This window comes from Prionailurus bengalensis, chromosome B1 (assembly GCF_016509475.1).
Source record: "Prionailurus bengalensis isolate Pbe53 chromosome B1, Fcat_Pben_1.1_paternal_pri, whole genome shotgun sequence".
Taxonomy (NCBI): Eukaryota; Metazoa; Chordata; class Mammalia; order Carnivora; family Felidae; genus Prionailurus; species Prionailurus bengalensis.
In genome coordinates, this window is record NC_057344.1 from 72191910 (window position 1) to 72213052 (window position 21143).

General features: G+C 39.8%; 1 protein-coding gene across 2 annotated transcripts in view; it reads right to left on the bottom strand.

Moving 5' to 3' along the window:
* GUCY1B1 (guanylate cyclase 1 soluble subunit beta 1) overlaps window positions 1-20717 on the bottom strand; it is a 47297-nt gene extending 26580 nt beyond the window's left edge. Inside the window, exons 1-4 of one of the 2 annotated variants that reach the window (XM_043566823.1) lie at window positions 20571-20717; window positions 19788-19861; window positions 2988-3088; window positions 1388-1506 (exon numbers count right to left, since the gene is read on the bottom strand). In XM_043566823.1, the coding sequence (XP_043422758.1) occupies window positions 1388-1506; window positions 2988-3088; window positions 19788-19861; window positions 20571-20573 (297 nt within the window). In that variant the 5' untranslated portion in view covers window positions 20574-20717. The remainder of the gene's footprint in view (window positions 1-1387; window positions 1507-2987; window positions 3089-19787; window positions 19862-20570) is intronic. The other variant, XM_043566815.1, reaches the window with a different exon arrangement.
* Window positions 20718-21143: the final 426 nt, after the last annotated feature.

Here is a 21143-nt window from a genome sequence, read left to right on the forward strand (position 1 = left end):
TTTAATCCATTTAAAATAACTCATTTACATACAGCCTTTTAAAGTTTAATTTAAAAATCTCCTGGCAGCGACTTCATTTGGAAGTGGCAGGTTTTTTGTTTTTTTTTTTTTTGACACCAGTAGTTCTGTAAATCCATGGCAGGGGATTGCAAACCAGTTTCCATCTTGATTTAATGCTGTTTTAAGTTTGTAAGAAAAATGTCACTATGTAAACAGCAGACATTTTGATTAAACACGAAAGTTCTTATTTTGGCTGTTAAATCAATAATGCAGCTGGATTGAAAGTAGTTTACATTCCCTCAAAACTGGGCTTTGGTTCAGCTAGTATTGCACTGACATCATTTTCCAGCAAGATCTGGCTGCCTTCAGCAGCTGGTGTAGAAATATCCTTTACAAACAACCACATAATTTTCAACCTTAACACATTTCAAGAAGAGGGTCTTACAAATTCCTGTGCTTAAAATAGGGCGGTCAATCCAAAAATAGTCTCTCATCTAATGTGTAATTTACTGGTAAAAAATTTTAAGGTAATTTAAACAAGAATAGAAGACAAAGGCCTCTGGGGACATTAGTTCTTTCATTTCACCTGAAACCAACTTTGGAAGAGCGTTCCTACTTTCCTTTCTACAGTAGGCTAATTAATATGTAACTGGGAGCAATGCTTCTCACACTTGTTTTGAAAGCTCCTGAAAGTCACGGTGCTTTCTCCTCAACGTTGAGCCCAGGTCGAACTTCACAGATACTGATGTACTATTTAATTATGCTATACAAACTAGGAATGCCTTAAAAGAGAAAATAAGACCACATTATATACATTTAAAACATAAAACCAAGGGCGCCTGGGTGGTTCAGTCAGTTGAGCGGCCGACTTCGGCTCAGGTCATGATCTCACGGTCCCTGAGTTCGAGCCCCGCATCGGGCTCTGTGCTGACAGCTCAGAGCCTGGAGCCTGTTTCCGATTCTGTGTCTCCCTCTCTCTGACCCTCCCCCATTCATGAGCTGTCTCTTCCTGTCTCAAAAATAAATAAATGTTAAAAAAAAAATTAAAACATAAAACCACAATTACCAGTACATACAAACCATTAAAAAGGAGGCAGTGAAACAGATCACAACAGACCATGTTGAGATTTTCAGAGATCATTAATTTACAACTTGAATATTCAAGATCAGCAATCAAAAGTTAAAGAAAAAATATGAAACAAAAATGCTAAAATGTATGCAAGACTACCCAATAACCATAATTTTATATGAATTAGAAAAAGTCACTATGATTCCATTTTGGTAGGAAGACAACTCTCATCTAGTTGGCTGAGCAACAGTATTCTAAAGCCTCTGCTTAAGAATCCCTAACTCAGAACTTTTAACTACAGGACCTCAAATCGCTTACCTGTAGAAATTCTCTGACATTAGATCCCAGGACACGCAAGATTGTATCATAACCAGATTCTTGACAAAAGACAAAAAACATCTTCCCAAACATTTGGAGGATTTCTCCAGCATTGAGATCTATTTTATAGATTTGAGAGAACAACAATAAAATATATTATAGCTAGAATATTGTTAGTGGGAAGAATGAAAATAGGTGCGTAATGTAAAGTCAAAACATCCTCAATTTTTGTGCAAGTAGACATAGATTACAAGAGAAAATAATGGCCTGAACAATACAATGAAATCTTTGAAGACAACACATTGACAGGTAAGCAGTGTCAATTTGTACTTATATGTAAAATAATCAGTTTCTCAGCTTTCACGAGAAACTACTAAATTAATTTCTAGCTTTTTAAAACAGATATTTAATGTATTAACTTATTTTTTCTGCAAAGTACAGAAGGAAAATCATCAAGAATGCACATGACTTCATTCTGTGGTGAAAAATGGTTTTCTTCAGGTAAATACACATATTTAATAAGTTGGTTGCATATAGTGTCCCCCAATATTCTCTTCTTTCTTAATGCTCAATTATTAATATTTCCTAAAATCTTCAATTTTTTTTCTATAACATCAATTTTAATTGCTATCTCATTAACACAGGAACACAACAATTTATTTAATCAATCCACTCTTATGGAAAATGCAGACTTTTCCAATTTTGATAATACAAGTAATCCTGAAGTGAAAACATACATAAATCTTAATGCAAAAAAACATAATAATTATGAAAAATTCCCAAAGGGTTTGTAGATTTATTTAAGAGACTTTGACTAATGATGCAAAATTATTCTCTACAATGTGTTAATTTACCATCACATGAAAAATGTGTGCAATTTCCCCTTTATCTCTACTTTTGATTACACTAAACATTTAATTTTTTAAAACTTGCCAAATTTGTATGAAAAACTTATTTCAGATTTTTTTCAGTTTTGATTACTAATGAGGCTGAATATTTTTATTATTAACAATTTACTGTACTTTCTTTGTAATTCTTGTATTCTGCAATAGACATTTGCTCTTCTACTCACAGTTGGCAAAGCTAAAAAGCATCTTTTTATTCTACCCAAACTGTAGCCTGGTTGTAAATGAAGCACTGTGTCAATAACTTTGAGATCAACTTTTTTTTTCCGTGAAGCTCTTTTTAAATTTTGTCTACTTTGTATGAGCTTTCCCTGGCATAGACCTCAGTTTCTTGTTTCCTTTACCAACAGTTAACAGAATCCATGATCGCAAGAGAGATTTGAGGACAGTTTCCGCATACTACCCTTTTGTAATTACTATGTTGTTGACACCAAAATTAAAGTTATTATTACATTAAGTGTAATAATTTTTTTCCTCCCCCAACAGATGGCTTTCTGTGAGGGGGTGCAGAGAGCTTCTCCATTCTCCAAAGAGCTTGTAAAGGAAAACTGGGTCTCAGTGTAGCCTGGGCCTTCCCTCCACCATTGTGCAGTGTACAACCTGCATAACTATACAATGGGATGTTGGTTTGTGTATTCCTTTGGGCTTCTTCTACATGTAACTTAGACAAAGAACGAACATCACATTCAACTTACTGAGGACTTTGCTTGCAGCAGCAACCAAATCGTAAGTTTTAGAATCATCATATATTATTCTGACAAGAAACTGTCCTTCTTCATCTAACTGTGCCTCTTTTCTGGAAAACAAAAACAAGAGACGGGAAAAAAGTTGAAATAAAAGAGTAGCTACCACAGTTACAATGATTGCATAAACCATGGTTTTATACCTGAACTAGGATATTTTTGGCAAGTTTGTTGAAATCAATGTCATTTGCCTAAAAGTCTAGTGCTCAAGAAGGGATTATTTCACATTCCCCTCCTCAAATTAAAATGATATATTTAAGCATATTTTAGCAAAACTTACATGTATATAGTAATGCCCAATGCAATACCTGATAGTAAACAGAATCAAGAAATAAGTTTCGGTTTAACAAATGGTTGGCAAATATTTGTTGAGTCCCTATATGTACCAGGCATTGTTCCAGGGATTAGGGATAGAACCTTTAGCAAGTTAAACAAAAATACATGACCTCTTGCAACATATGCATTCTAGGAGGGGAGACAGACAGGAATAAAACTAGTACGTAACATATAATGGCAAGTAGTGTGAAGAAAAATAAAGACAGGTAGAGGGGGAGGGAGCTTGAGTACAAAAGCCAGGAAGCCTCACTGAGAGGCAAGTGAGCAGAGTCTGAAGAAGCTTTGGGACTGAGCCATGAGCAAGGTGGGGCGGGCTAGGCAGGAGCAGTCTGGGTGTCTGAGGACCAGCAGAGCCCAGCGTGCCTGGAACAGAGGTGGGGGGCAGAGTAGCTGTAAGAGAATGAGTCAGAGTGGTAACAAGGAGGCCGGGTGGACATTTACTTGAAAGAGATGGATAATTCTGGCCCTTGTGATACGAGCAGTGAGACAAACTGACGTAGGTTAAAGGACTTAATCGTGCTGCTGCATTGAGACCAGACCAGAAGGGTCTAGGACAAAGTGAGGAGACCAGCTAGGAGGCAACTGTCAAAACCCAGGCGAGAAAGGCTGGTAACTTGATTCAGAGTGGAAGCAGTGAATAGAGGAAGTGGTCGAGATGAAATATATTCTGCAGGCAAATCCAACATGATCTACGGATGGATTGGATCCAGGGTGTGAGAGAAGGGCAGGGCACACAGATGACACCGAGGTTGTAGCCTGAGAAACTGGAAGGGTGTTGTCACCAACAGGAAACTGGGAAAGGCCAGGCCGTTGGAGGCGGACTGGAGGGGTGTGGGTGAGGGGAGGTAAGATCAAGAGTTACGTTTTAAACACGTTTGAGGTGCCAAGTGGACTGATAAAATCTGCTAACAGATCCTTAGCTTATTACATGCAGTAGCTCAAAATATATAGAGTATTCATTCATTTTTAATAGTTGTCATATATAAATACATTTATTTTGATAGGATTTGGATTATTTTCTCAAACACATGTCCAAAGGAGAAATCTATTATTCACAACATTGCCAGCTGTAGAAGAGAGCTGACAAGTTTGCAGATATCTTTTCCAATGCTAAATTCACAAAAATACGTGGAGCTTGGGTATCAATCTGACTCCCAATCCAATTCCTCTAAATCCCTGTGTGCTGCCAGAAGAATGCAAGACCAACTAGCCACTGTCATCAGGGGAACATGAAACACTGTAGCTCAAATAGCTCCTTTTGAAACGCTGCCAAGGCAGGCCACTTCTCTCTCTCTCTGGAAGCTGCTGTAATCTGTATCACAGCTGCTGTTCATGGTTGGAATACCAGTGTCTGCTCAGGGGAAAAGCTCCAAATGGTGGCATGTCTTAGGTCCAGGTGGGATGTAGCTATTCTTAAAAAGTACCCTGTGTTCTTCATAGTATACTACATGTGTCCTTACAGTTATGCATAACAGTGCATGTAAAAGACAAAACGAAACAAGAGAGCCTGATTTCGGTAGGTATGAAAATCTGACTTTCAGAGCCTGGAATTCACCAGCTGAATAAACATGGACAAATCACACAAAGCACATGGGTATTAAACCCTCACTTTTTAAAAACAAGAGCAATAATATAACCCAACACCTACACTGTAAGAGAGACAGTATGCAAAAGTATGTTCTAAGTTGTTGAGGAGTCTGTGTGTATATATATACACACACATTATAATATTATATATATATACATACACACATATATGTACACATTATTATATATATACACACATACATATATACACACATTATTATACATACATATTATATATATATATAATTAATGACAATAGGGCTTCTTATGTCTACATATTCAAAAAATTACACAGCTGTACATAAGATGTGGAAATCTTCCTTTTACTGAACATGCACAGCTATTAAATAAAAGAAACACATGTTCCAAACCGTAAGTGTTTTTAATACCAGAAGTCAGTGAAATATCCCCAAATTATGAAGATACAATGTACAAACACTGACTTACCTTTTGATAAATGCTATTATGTGTCTTGCACATTATAATTTTTAATTGTGTAAAAATATAAAATAAGGAAAGGAAAAACTTTTTAAAAATCCTTCATTATTCCGAGAGAACTACTGCTAATATTATATTAGAGTTGTTCATGTTTCAATACACTTGTACGTATAACACGGACCAGATTAAACTGCTTTAAAATCTCCTTTTTAGACTTAGTATTTGATGGATATCTCTTCATGTCAAAAAATATATTTCTATACTTTGCATAAAATTGCATGTGTAGGCACACCGAAGTTTTAGTATGTATTTAGATTGCTTCTATTTTTTGCAAGTATAAACAATGTTTTGATGCCTACCTTTGTAGCTAATTGATTATATTTCTATGTAAAAATAGAATACATTCCTAGAAACAGAATTGCTGATTTGAAGGATACAGATAGCCTAATTTTTCTCATTTTGCCACTGACATTTTATCACAAAATAGCATTGCTCAACAGATTAGAATTCTGAAGCCTCTGAGGTGACTGGGTGGCTCAGTTGGTTGAGCATCCTACCGGCTCAGGTCATGATCTCACGGTTCATGGGTTCCAGCCCCACGCTGGGCTCTGTGCTAACAGCTCGGAGCCTGGAGCCTGGAGCCTGCTTCCGATTCTGTGTGTGTCTCTCTCTCTGCCCCTTCCCCACTCCTGCTCTGTCTCTCTCTGTCTCTCAAAAAAAAAATAGAAATGTAGAGGCGCCTGGGTGGCTCAGTCGGTTAAGCGTCCCACTTCGGCTCATGTCATGATCTCGCAGTCCCGTGAGTTCGAGCCCCGCTTTGGTCTCTGTGCTGACAGCTCAGAGTCTGGAGCCTACTTCTGCTTTGGTTTCTGTGTCTCCCTCTCTCTCTCTGCCCCTCCCCAGTTTGCACTCTGTCTCTCTCTCAAAAATAAACATTAAAAAATCTTAAAAAAAAAAAATGTTTAAAAAAAGAATTTTGAAGCCTCTAACTTAGGGCATTCTAATAAAATATAGATATGTTTTAATTAAATATAATATAATAAAATATAAATTAATTTATGTTTTCACTGTGCCCTCTTCCAATGGGGTAAATCAAATGACGTAAATTTCTGTAATAAACTCACTTTCTCGGAAACACTCACCAATCTATAACAAGAGTTAAATGAATGAAGTATAAGCAGTATACTCAATCTCTCTTCATAAAATAGAAGAATGGCCATTTCCCTAGAAATCCCCTAACCATGAGTCAATGCATTCCTTCTTTCCTTTCTCTTGTTTTAATAAAATAAGCTCCCTTATCTTTTAAGTTTTACTTCCTGAAGTGATCAGACCCACATGCTCCCTGGAGGGAGCCTGAACTATAAATTAAACAGTAGTACATGGAAGGAAATCATCATCTTCTTTGAAAAATGTTACACTAAATTCTAATTAATTATTTAAAATACTTAGAATTCCTTATTTACATTTATTTTAGAAATCTTTTGGAATTTTGGGTGGCCCTTTAATTACTCTCCCCACCCCCAGCCCCAGGAGGAGGTATTTTGCCACAAATATTTGAGCACCTATTACTCCCCAGGCATTTTCTTAGGTACGTTTGATACATCAATGAAGGAAATAAAGATCCCTGCCCTCACAGAGCTTACATTTTAACTGGCAGAAACAATGAGCAATAAACATATCCTCAAATTTTATCATCTATCATGAGGTGATAAATGCTACAAAAGAAAGTAGATTAGGATAAAAGGATAAGAGTAAGGATGTAGGAAGAAGAGGAAGGATGCACTGTTAAATACAGTGATTATGAGGAGTTTCCTTGGAGAAGTTAATTTCCAAGCAAAATTTTAGCAGGTAAAATTGATCTCCATGACCTAATCTTTCTGGACCCATTTTCCTTCCTTCTGGAGCTCATTCTTCATTTTTTTCCTTCTTTGGGGGAAAAGTGAATTGGGGATATCACAGACACTTTAGTGCAAAATGGTTTAATACATTAGACTGAGCAGGAGAATTTACAGTGCAAAAGGAATAATATGCAAAGGAATTAATTTCAGGCAATAGGGTCACTGAAGCTGCTAGAAATGCTTGCTCAGTGTGTCTCCATTCTCAATACTATTTTTCTTCTAACCTCTGGACAAATTTATATTTGTTCAGACTTTATACTGTCAAATGATTTAGCCTCCAGAGGATGCAGAGATGTGACAATAATAATCTCAGAAACATCTTCCAAGATATGTCTGCCACTATTTTTTTGAAGGAAGCTTCAATGGGCTTCCTTCTGACCTTATCTCCTTGGTTTTGGAGATGTTTTTTCACTAGCTACCTACAACCACAGAGGGTAACCAACAAACGTGAGAAAAGCTGGGAAGTAAGAGGATATTCAGATTACATAAACGATTTATACAATTCAAGTAATATGACTTCACCTCATAAATCTCCATTAAGTTTCTAGCTTTTTTCATAAAAGCAAAAGTAAAGGATGCATCAAGTATATAGATATGACATTTAACAATATTTAAGGCTTATTTTCTGGAGTTTCTTTTGTGCCTACATTATCCAAATTCAGCCAAGTACACTACCCAAATTTTCAAGACTCACTTATCTTTCAGAATATATTTTCTGAGCCTTAATTTTGTTTAAACTGCTGCATACACAAAGCAATTATGTAGTTCTCTGTTATTTAAATTATATTTAGTTGAAAAATTATATTTAGTTTACATGCGAAAAAAACACAGGCTTTTCCGGGAAACATAATTTAAAATTTTCTCAAAAACTAAGTATTTTTTTCCCAATAACTTTTAGATCACAGCAACTATCATATAAAACCAGAAGTAAATTGAATTAAAATTTATTCGGCAGTGCTCATCTATCAAAGGGCAACCAACAGAACTATTATCATCATATATCCTAGTTTGTATTATTACATCCTCCTGCTTCCTATTATTTTAAATATTGCTTGGATGACCCCAAAAGAATATAGTCTTCCCCTATTTCCAAATAGTATACCTTGCAGGCATTCGTGTTATCTTTACCTGTATATGCAAGAACTGTGTTTGGATTAAGCATTAAATTTTTCTACTTAGTAGTGTATTACTCAATAAAAGAAGTCAGCTGATAGTAAGACATAGTTAGAGGCTCATTTTTTAAATGGCTTAAATGAGGTTTGATGAAGTTAAAAAAAAAAAAGGTATTTTCTTTGGTTAACAAGTAAACCTAGGTAGAGAGAAGCCCATTTGGCTCCATCTGTATGGTAAGTCATGGTGTTTTCTCACATGGTGTGCAAAAGCACCAGCTAAGATACTCCCACATGCAATTGCACTAACCTGGGCCAAGTTCACCTCTGGGGTTTTGGTTTCCTCATCTGTGAAATAGAGGAACAGCAGTACTTACATGGAGTTGTGTTGGTTGGCAAATTTAACCTATGTACTGAGCTTAGAATAGTGTTTCCCACCGACTTAATGCCCAATACACCCAGCTAACAGAGGTCTAGCTGTTGAAGATGATGAGGGAGGAGGGCTGAAGGAGGGAGACAAAATGGCAGGTGGAAGACGAGAAGGAAAGAAATGACAACCAAATGTTGGGAATTTTGATTTAGCATCAAAAGAGTCAAACTAAAGGTATACTTAATTTCTTGTTGATTCGATGGTAAGTTTTCTTTCTTTTTTTATTTTTTGTAAAATTTTAAATGTTTATTTATTTTTGAGAGAGAGGCAGACTTCAAGCAGGGCAGGAGCAGAGAGAGAGGTAGAGAAGGAATCTGAAGCAGGCTCCAGGCTCTAATCTGTCAGCACAGAGCCTGACGCGGGTCTTGAACCCACAAACTGTGAGATCATGACCTGAGCCAAAGTTGTGGGCTTAACCAACCGAGCCACCCAGGCACCCCTAGATGGTAAGTTTTCTTAATTCAAAGAGCTGAAAACAAATAAGTCCTATCTCTTCTCACCTGGAGATGAAATGAGAAATCATCATATTCTATGTATCTGTAGCCACAATAATTGTTTAAAAATTAAGTAGGTGTACATGAAAAATTTTCCCAGTAGTAATTTCCCACTTAATTTTAAAAATGGCTATTTGTTGGAATTTAAATTGATCATTTATTTACACTAATTGCCTTTCCCCAAAAGAATAGTAGGTATTTTTATTATGGTGTTTTGTGGTTTTGGTTTTCACCTTTTGCTTTTTTAATCACTGGGGCTTAACCCACGTGCCTGGAATAGAGCATTGTGCTCAATAAATTTGTACATGTTTTAAAAGAGGTGAGGGGCGCCTAGGTGGTTTGGTCGGTTAAGCATCCGACTTCGGCTCAGGTCATGATCTCACGGTCCGTGAGTTCGAGCCCCGCGTCGGGCTCTGTGCTGACAGCTCGGAGCCTGGAGCCCGTTTCAGATTCTGTGTCTCCCTCTCTCTCTGCCCCTCCCCTGTTCATGCTCTGTCTCTCTCTGTCTCAAAAATAAATAAACGTTAAAAAAATGTTTTTTTAAAATAAATAAAATAAAAGAGGTGAATGGGGTAATTAAACACATTTCCCTCTCATGTTTCTAAGCTGCGTACTAAAAATCAAACAATCAAACATTACTGGCAAAAGTAAACAGTTTGTTTTCAAACTACTATTTAATTTTTAAAGAGTAGGCGCACAATTTGTCAGAAATATCCAGGCAGCATTTTTCATAGCTCCATACTTAAAGAGATGTTCCTTTTTTTAAAAAAAAAAATGTTTATTTATTTTTGAGAGAGAGAGATACCACGTGAGAGCAGGGGAGGGGCAGAGAGAGAGGGAGACAGAGGATCCGAGCGGGCTCTGCTCTGACAGCAGAGTTGAGGAGATATTCCTTAACTGTAAAATGGGAACATACAAAACCTGAATCCGTATTTGGTCACTGAATTCCTGCTGTTAGACACTTTTCAGATAAGTTTAGTATGCCAGAGGGACCTGGCTTTCAGGCACAGAAGTTTCCCAGAGAGGTATGGAAACGGGTATTCTGTGATGGTAGACCCTGAATACAGGCATTTTGAAAATAAAGCCTCAAAATCGGGTCTGGTCTCAGAAGGAAAAGGCCAGCATACATGATACAAACAAACTGACCAGTGGCAGTTTAAAGGGGTACTCAACCTTTAAAAACCATCATGACAGAACATGCTTAATTAAAAGACAGACCGTAGATGTTGTCTTGACAATGAACCCCAAGGTGGTCTATTTTAGTGCACTGTAAGGACATCATAAATGCTGAATGGTGTCCAACCATTACTAAAATTGAAATCTCCCACTATAACACACAGGTAACTATATATAATATCTAAACAGTTAAAAATTCACATTGTTTTTTTTCTGAGTGGCTGTGAAGTATTAATGACATCTCAATTTTCAATAGTTGATTCCCACTAAGTCTGAATCTCCAGAGAAACTGGTTTGAGGCAGCTACCGCAGGGAGAGACAGACCCTTTAAATGCAGTGACAGCTCTCTGCTTGGAGTCTCTTGCAGTTAGTAAAGGTTCCTCCTGAAGTCAAGGTGTTTGCTCATCCGAGTACTGTAAACAGTAACAGTAAATGCAGTCAAGAGTGACACAGATGGCGGCAAAGTGACATCATTCTTAATATATAATTGCAATTTTTTTCCTTTGTACGAGTTGCCATGAGAGTCTAATGAGAGTCTCATTAGTAACTGCCTGAATTCTGAAGACACATCCACAAACGTCTCACATGAACCCTTTTCAGTAGCTTCATCAGACCCAGGAATTCACTTAGATCCCTCTGTGTGCCCTTCAACATTAACTCACCTTGTAAGCAGAGTCACAGCTCTTTTAAGATAAATAGGTTGCTCAAAATTTCTGAGGCTCTGACTTTCTGCAATAGATGTGCGAGTTGGTGAATAAAACCACCTTTAAGAAAGTCATAGCTTAAATCACCCGTGAAAGTGCTTGAAAAGTCCAGGAAAACAAAACAAAAAATGAGTAGTACTAATACACATGCATCTGGCCAATGACGATGCTAAACTGGCTTCCTTTGGAAAGAAGGTCATAGGTCCTTCTCTTTAGGGAAAAGCACGTAACGTGATTCTTGCAAGCCTACCTGCATTCACGTCCCTGCTCTGATGATTAACAGCTGAGGGATTTGAGACAGCGTTTTAAAGTCTTGAAGACTCATTTATTTCCCTTGTTTATCAAATCAGGACAATGAACAAATCTATTGTCTACAGTGGCTGTAAGGATTAGGGGACACAATGAGTATAAAGCACTTAGGACTGTGACTGAGGAACCAATGGCAAGTGTGCAATATATATGAGCTGTTACATTCACAACTGAACGACCTGATGAGCATTCTCATCTGGTTTTTACATTTAATTTTGGCATTACAAACATTTATCTACAGTTTATAGCACTGACTTTAAACAGCGCCACATCTACCCGACTTTTAGACACTTGTGAAAGGATTCAATCTTGTCCTGAATCCAATCCAGTAACTGTTTTTTGGTATATGAAACTGGTAACCCAACAGCAGTATTTTTAATTGTTTCATTACATCCATGTACACAGGGAAATGACATAGAAGAACTCTGACTCTTCCAAAAGGAGATGCTATAATATACTGCTCTATCTTCTGCCTTTGCTGATATGTAAAAAAAAAAAAAAAGTCCATTTCAACAGAGCTTATATTGTGTTAAATGGTGACACAAAAAATAGTGACATAATAAATTCTGGTTACATAAATTCTGACATAATAAATACTGGTTACAGAAAAAAAGTCTGTGAATATGTATGTGTTCTACTCTTTAGAAATTAAAAATGTGAAGGATTATAAATATACATATATACATACACATACACACATACACAGAGGGAAAGAGAGAGAAGAAAAGGACAACAATCTACCAGGCTCTTCCCTAGGAAATTTTTACAAAGGCTAGAATCTACTAAGACAAAACGAACATTAACCAATAGTAGAAATACATGATCATAAACCCTGGTATGTACTATGAAGAAAAATCAGCTTTGGAGGTGACAGAAGCTTTCCTTTAAGAAGTAAGTAACTCTTGTTCTGGGGTGCCTGGGTGGCTCAGTTGGTTGGGCGTCTGAGTTCAGCTCAGGTCATGATCTCACAGTTCATGAGTTTGAGCCCCGTATCGGGCTCTGTGCTGACGGCTCAGAGTGTGGAGCCCGCTGTGGGTTCTGTGTCTCCCTCTCTCCGCCCCTCCCCACTCATCCTCTTGTCTCTCTCTCAAAAATAAACGTTAAAAAAAAATTAAAAAAATAAAAAAGAGGTAACATTTGTTTTGCCATCTCAAGGCTGAAAGATGTTTCCTTTTATGGGTAGGGGATAGGGAGAGGGAAGATGAGAACTGCTAAGCACAGGTGTTATTCTCACACATAAAATTCAAGGTTTTCAGGAACTGAAAACTGGCCCATTGAGGCTGAGCGCTGAAAGTGGGAGCTGTGGACCGAAAGGTCCCTATGTTTGAGTGATTTGAAAACTGATCACAAAGAATTCCAAGAAGGCAACAATTTAATATTTCAGGATTCAACAATGAATGGCAAGCAGATCAGAACAGGCAATGGACCCATAGCCACAGTGACAAAGAGATACAAAAAATACTGCAGAATATTTGCCTGTGCCTGGAATAGAAAGATCTTGCAGGCGGACATAGATGTCGGTGTGTAAATCCCTTCACATACCTACCAGTGAGCTCTTTTTGTAGGGCTCTCCCAGAACCTGGATCATGTCTGCTGAGCAGACCTCAGTATCTTTTGACATAAAAAAGGTGCTCCGTTTTACTAGACACGAAAACACCATTTTCCCACCATTTCCTCTTTAATGAACAGGGAGGAAAAGAAGCAGATGGAGAAGCTGCAAGTACTCATGTCTTCTGAGTTGTCACCCTCTGAACTGGGCCAGTTGTACAGATTTCCTAAAGTGTGTTTTCCTGTTGATGTGCACACACTATCAGTTCATACCTACTGCTTTCCAACACACTGAAGAGAAGCATGTGTTCAAGTCCCTTATCCTGTGGACAGGAGAGAGAGCCAAAAGGACATCGCTCCTTGCGAACAGCAGCAATGTCTAGCTAACATCTGCCCCAACTAGGTCTGGGTGTGCTAGAAGGGAGAATACAGATTTTCTAATGTCGCCTCTGGCTCTGATTTTACCGTGCGAAGCTCCTTCTCTGAGACACCCCATTAAATAATATGTCTCTATGCTTCGTTTTCATTCTCGAAAATTACAGAAAGTATTTGCAAGTATCTCAAGTAAAACAAAAACCTGGCTTGATTTCAGGGGGATACTTCAAATCATCAAAGAAAAACCCCAAGATAAGGCTAGGACCTGGCCTATCACCTAGCTGCTCAGCAGATATGGTCCAGGTTCTGGGAGAGCCCTATGGAAAGAGCTCACTGGCAGGTATGCGAAGGGGTTCACACACGGACATCTACTGCCACCTGCAAGAATAACTTCAAATGCTAGTGAGCTTATCAGCTCATGCACTATGCCTACCTCTATCTTTCGGGGTGACTGGCAGGTCTTTCTACAGAAGAAGGTCTCAATCCTAACAATGATCAAATTTACCCATTTTTACCTGCACATTAATTTGTTTATTTGTACTGAAGAAGCTTCTAGGCATGACAATATGGTTTCCTTTTTATACGTATATTATATTTGCCCCTATTTCTATCTTAAGAGAAACAGTAAACTGACACCAGAAGAGCAGGATTGGAGTCCTGACCTTTCAGCTTCCTACATATAATCCCCCAGGACAGTCATTTCACCTCTGGAAACTCAGCTCAATCATTAAAAACAAGCCTCAGACAACATTGAGCTCACTTATATGTGGGGTCTACAAAGGGCAAACTCAGAGAAACAGAGCAGAGTGGTGGTTCCCAGGATGTGAGGGTGGGGGAAATGGGGAGCTATTGTGCAAAGGGGAAGACAGTCAGTTGTAAGATTAACAAGTTGATTATAACTAATAACACTGGATCATATACTTGAATGTTGCTAAGAGAGTAGATCTTAAATGTTCTTACCAGAACAAAGAAAGGGTAACTGTGTGATAGGAGAGAAGTGGTAGCTAATGCTATGGTGGCAATCATTTCACACTTGATCAATGTGTCTAATCAACACACTGGCACACCTTAAACTTACACAGTGTTATGTATCAATTATATCTCAATAAAGCAGGGAAAAAATGAGCTGGAAAGGGCTTTTCCCATCTCAGCACTCAACTGAAAGTGCATAGAGGAAAGGACTTGGGAAGTTTTAAACAATTTTTATAATATAGAGTACCATTAATAGATAAAAACCTACTTGAACAAGGGTCAGAATGATATAGAAATTTAGTTATATGGCCTCAATGAATATGAAAATCTATTAAAACATGGCAAAACATGGTGCATTCTTTTGTTTGTTCTCATTTATTTTCATAAAATAGATAAGGAGAAACTGCTGCTACTCTTTCAAGCAATGCATAGGGATGAGGGGAGAGGGAACCAGAAAAGTATAATGTAAGTGTGATTCCAAAGTGGGACGTGAGCAGAAAACCAGCATAATGAAAGTAACAGTCTTCCCTTGATCTGCAAAATAGAGAGACTGGGACAAGCCTGACACACAGAACCCAACCAGGGTGCTGTTCGAGCGGCACAAAAGAAAGTTCTAAGAACCAGAATGCAAGAAGAAGAGAGTCTAAGGGGCACTTCAAATTTAAAGAACTGGTCTCAGTTGCACAGAATGGACAAAAGAGAAAAACAAGTGACAGTGACAGTGAAGTGACTCATCTACACCAATGAGGGAACATTTAGTCTATGTAGACTTCAATGACCTACTATTACTCAAAAGAGAACTTCATTACCTTTCAGGTGAGTTGGGGAAGAGAAGAGTCAAAAAACTCTGGCTCTAGAGTAAAATTAATAATAGCTACCATTTATTATTAAGCAGTTACTTTTCAAAATCTGTGTTAAACATTTTCAGGCAGTTTTCAGCATATTATAACAACAACTGTATACAGTAGGTATAATGTTTTCTTACGCAGGGAGGCTTGGATAGTTGAGACAACGTGGGAAAAGCCACATAAGTAGCTGATAGCAAAAACTTGCTAATATGAACAATAATGACTGATTTGTGACTAGCAAATTCAACTAGATACATTAATTTCAAAACTGGAAGGTCCAAATGTTTCTATGTTTGAGTTACAGGCAGAAAATATCCTGATAACTCTGATAAGAGTTAGTAGTATGATAAGACTTTATTTGAAGCAAAGGAGCACATCTTACTTTTCTACCCTCAGTGCCTGACGGACTACACTATGTTCATTAAAAATAAGCTTAACTAGAGAATGAAAAAAGGAATAAATCAATGAATGAAAAAGTATGCTGCCCTGCTGTAGGTACATCAAATAAAACCATACTAAACATACACAAATTCTTTACTCAAGATGATCAACAGCCTTCTAGAGGAATTTGCTCCAACATGTTATCAACTAACAACGCGATTACATTATTTTCAAATCTCATACCAAAATTTTGATCCAAATATTTATCTCATACCTTTTAGTGAAACAGAGAAGGGATAAGACATGTACCATATAGCACTTGCGAATTTCAAATCTATTTTTTTTTAATTTTTTTTCAACGTTTTTTTATTTATTTTTGGGACAGAGAGAGACAAAGCATGAACGGGGGAGGGGCAGAGAGAGAGGGAGACACAGAATCGGAAACAGGCTCCAGGCTCCAAGCCATCAGCCCAGAGCCTGACGCGGGCCTCGAACTCACGGACCGCGAGATCGTGACCTGGCTGAAGTCGGACGCCTAACCGACTGCGCCACCCAGGCGCCCCTCAAATCTATTTTTAATTCGTTCCTTGGACCACTCAACTCTAGGCAAAATAATTAGTTGTTAGGTATTTTTTTGGTTTGTTTTTTTATAAACTTTCAACCATCTTAGATTTTCCAGTGTTTTTAATCCATCCTCATGCTTCAGTGAAGTTAGGCCAATCTAAATTTGCACCCATTAATTTGATGCAATTATCTGTTTCGCCAGGGATGATGGAAGGATAACAGAGATAATTAAATCGAGTGCTTAGGTGCTCTTCTATTATGTATATCCTGACTTTATTTTCTCTGAAATCATGATTTTTTTTTTTCATCACTTTGGAACCATGGCTTCTAGAAAAGACCATCTGAAAATTGAAAAACCAACAAAACAAGATTTGAGGTAGATTCAGAGGTCTCTTTTGCTTTTTCATATGTATTTATGGTCTAGATCAGAGGTTAGTAAATGGGTTAAATCCAGCCCACTGCCCCTTGGATTGTCTGGTCTGGATTGTTAGTTGAATAATTTTTACATTTTAGATGGTTACATTTTAACAGTTATATAGGTACCTACATAATATCCTCATTATTGACTCTTAGCCTACAGCACCTGAATTATTTACTATCTTTATAGTATATATTATATATATATATGCATATATATATATATGCATATATATATATATTACTACCTTTAAGAGAACATTTGCTGATCCTTAGTCTAGATGATTTTTTTTCTTAAAAAGAGGAACTTAAAGCTTGTGTGAAATGGTTATATGATTGGTAAGAGTGTAAGTGTATATGGAGTTTACAGTGAAGCATTTTTGGCTCCTACCGCTTAAAATTTTCTGTCTGGAATCTGTTACTTAGAGTTTTATTTGTCATTAAATGTTTGGTATTCCTTCTCATGGAGGATATATGGCCATTTCCTACTAAACAAAAAAAAAGTGTTATATATAACTTCTATAAACATCAATTTATGTAGTTTCTCAAAAAGACCAAAGAGGAAGATAGAGATGTTTGGTACTTACTAAGACACACACACACAACAAATCACAGATTTAGTTTTTCATAAAAAGTTAAAACAGAAAGTGTCTTGTACCATTGGTTGCAATGATCCTCCCTGGACAAGAGGATGAAGTTGAGAGGAGGCATCAGAATCTCCCAAGGAGCATTTTAAAGTTAAGCTGCTCCAAATTTTCCTCTCCAGCCCCCAGGAAGTGAGATCTCTTTGCTGTGCTAAGCAAATACTCTTCCAGGGAGAGCATAGTAACCCCTCAGAGGTGCTGACTGGGTTGGAAACCAATGAGCTGCTTTAATCCCTCTCAACACAGAAAACTGAACAATGTTCTCTATTCCAGATACTAAGTGGTACCCAAGACAATATGGTCTCCAACAAAAGGGATGCTCAGACAAAAAAAAGAATCAAAGTTAACACCTGCACTACAACACTAGTTTAATAGTATTCCTCTTGCAGAGGTACATAATTCTTGATGTAAACATATATATGTATATATATATATATATATATATATATATATATATATACACACACACACACACCCATATGGTTTGTTTCATGTTATCAGGAAAAAAACATTTTGAATGATTTAAGTTTTTAACACTTGAATCGGTTAAGAATACTGTTCAGAAATAAAGATAAATTAGTGAGTCAAAGGATACTGATGTGTAATTAAAAATGCATTGTTTTGTAAAGTAGAATGTAACAATATTCTTAGCCTACTTTGACAAAGTTCTCACACCAGTGGAGTTTGAATATTTTTAGATAGTTTGACCTTCTCTGGGGAAAATATGGCCAATCCAAACAAATCACTTGATAATTTAATTTTTGAAAACTGCTAATACATTCCTCTTAAAGTGTAATTTTTCATCTTTGTATTTAGCAGTGATTTAAATTGATAATGGCTAGGGCATACACTCTAAATCTGGTTAAAACACATAATGCCTATTTAGCCATGATAGATTTTACTGTGCTCTCAAAATTTTAAACATATTGTCGTAGGATTTTCATCCAGAAATTTGGGGATTTCTATATTATGGGTGGGAAAACCTGTGGGGACATGCATGATGCTTTCATAAATTCACAAAGAAAGGGGCTTAAAAATAACCCTATACTAAGTTACACTGTTTAAAATCTTGCTTTTGATGTCTGCCTTCTCTGTAACTCTACCAGGCAAAATAAAAATTACGAAGGTATTAATAAGGCAGACAGATTCAAATCCCAAAGTAAGCTTTAGTGCCTAAATACTCATTTGATTTAAGCCATAATTTCCAAATCTCCACTTCTCTTCTTAATATGTAAATCAGCCCTGTGAGTAACAGAAATGGCTCATGGAACATGAACCCATGCTCAACCATACAAACCCAAGGAAGGGAAAAGTTGCATTCTAGTGCTTAATATTTAACCCTGACCATTTCCATGGAAAGAGGTATTTAAAAGAAATCATTATCATGTGACTGTATAATAAGACCTGTTAGCATTGATTGCTAATGACTGGAATATATTTGGGGGGGGGAGCATGAAAGCATCACCCACTTGATATAACAAAATGAAATCAGTGAGATTAGGAAATGAAAGTAAAGAATAACAATGTGTTTGTTCTTTTCTGCCCACCCAGGTAATCACTCCCTGTATCTCCATTTCGATGTGACAGATTGGTGTTCCAGTATGAAAACCCATATACAGTATACGGCTTTGCTTTATCTAGTTGGTTGTGCCCATCCATACAAGTTAAGTGCAAATTTCACCAGAATAAGAGAGAAGAAAAAGAGAGAGAATTTTGTTAGATCAAAATGCTTAACATGCCTGCAGAGATGACCCATCGTTCCAACAGGTTTAAAGTCTCAGGTGGCTGTGGTATTTCGGTCCACAGCCCAAGTACTGGGTTCCCCGCGCGAGGATGCTCTCCTGCGAGGCAGCCTTCGCCATAGTAGACACCAAAATTTTGAGAAAATGAAAGAAAAAAAAAAAACATTCCAATTTTACTTCATTTCAAATGAATAAATGCACTTGATTCAATTGCTCAAGAAATTGTCTCAAGAGAAGTTGAGTTTTTGCACACTAAAAAGGCTCAGCTGTTTTACGGGTCTGCGAGGTGTGTCAATCATAAAGGAGTCCAGGTTTGCCGTCAGTTCCTAAGGCCTCCGGCTCTTTGAACGTCGCGGAAGCCTTAGTGGTCCCCCGGGCCCCACTCCGCGTGGGAGTCGCCCAGCCTGCAGAGCTCCGGAACCGCCCCGGCGCTGGTAGAGCATTCCCACGCTCAGGCCGGGTCGGGAGGCCGCGGTGACCCCAGGGGCTCCTCCGCCTGGCTTTCGCCCTCGCAGCCCCGCCCCGGCCGCCCCTCCTCTCCGGGTCCCAGCTCCGGAGCGTGGGAGCGCAGCTGCAGCCCGGAGCGGCGGCCGGAGGCATCTCCGAGGATGCGCGCCCACGACCCAGGCAGGAAGCGGAGGACGCAGCGAGGCGCGCGGTGCAGCGCCGGGGCCGCCCCGGGACCCCCGCCGACACTGCTCCCACCCCCCCGCCCCCGCCGCCCCACACACGCGAGCGAGCGCGCGCGCAGAGCCCGTGCTAGGGGAGCCAGTCACTTACTTGATGTCTTCCCACACCTCCGGGCCGTAATTGCGGATCACCAGCAGCTCCAGCGCGTGATTCACAAATCCGTACTGCGGGGACAGGGGAAACCTGAGCGTCAGGGACCCGCAGTAGGTGGGCAGGGGCTTGCGGGCGAGGCTGCAGCCTCAGCTGCCACGGCTCTGGTTTAACCTTCTGCCCTACCCCGTGGCTCCGCTCGGTTCGGAGTACTCGGTGTTAAAGAGGGGCATCCGAGGCGCGCCACCTCCGCCCCAATAAAGGGCAGATCCTCTCCGTCCCCGGCCGCCCCACCGCCTGGACACCTTCTTACCCCTCCACTCACCTGTCACCAGTCCGAGGCAAGTCGGGCATCCGGGAAAATGTGGCGAGGGGGACGCGAACCCGGCACCTCCCCGCCACTGGCCCTCAGCCACTCACACTGATGGGGTCACCCTGAGCCGAGAAGCCCTCGCGCCTCAGCCGCACGTCCCCTTCCCGAGTCTGGGGAGTCGCTGCGCGATGCAGAGTGGCGGACCCTCCCCTAAGAAGCAAAGGCACTCACCGCCCCTGTCGCGACCCCCAGCGTTCCCACTACCACCCCCTCTCCCCCCCCCCCCCCCCCCCCCCCCCCCCCCCCCCCCCGCCCTGGACAGAGGCAAAAAGGCGAGACGGCTCCTGCGACCCACGGTGCGCTTCCCCGGCCCCCGCCCGAGCTCCGGTGGCGCGGCCGGCTCCCTCGGGCAACCAGGCCCGGCGCAGCGCGGTGTGATGTTCCAGCCCGACCCGGCTGGAAGCACTCACCATGGTGTCTGCGACCGGAGCCGAAGAGGCAGCCCCCACGCAGAGGCACGGCCGAAGGGACCCGGGTGGCGGCAGCAGCAGCGACAGCGCAACAGGACCGCGGCGGCAGCATAGAGCTGGAAGCGGCGCAGCCGCCTGGGCCGGCCCTGATTGCCACCTCCTCGCAGCCAATGAGGAGTCGAGCCGCTGGAGGCTGGTCATTGCCTCCCAGTTTTCAACCAATCAGCGACAGAGGAGGGAATTCGGTTGCTCGCAGGGCTGCTGCGCTCCAGTGCCTTCCAACCCCCGCCCTGGTGACAAGGTTTTTTTATTTGAGGCCATTACAATGACGACGGAGAAGCTCCAGTCTTGCTTCTTGCATGAATTCTGGGTGAGGAAGATTGCAGCTGTTGTGGTCGCACCAAATGTATTCTTACGCAAAGACTTGCCTTCAGGGGTAACAAAAACTAAGGGTGTGTGTGTGTGTGTGTGTGTGTGTGTGTGTGTGTGTTGCAATGGCCAAGCCCTAAAAAGGAATACGCGCCCATAGTCAGCACCCTCGTGTTCATCCTTGTTTTGCAGATAAGAATTTCC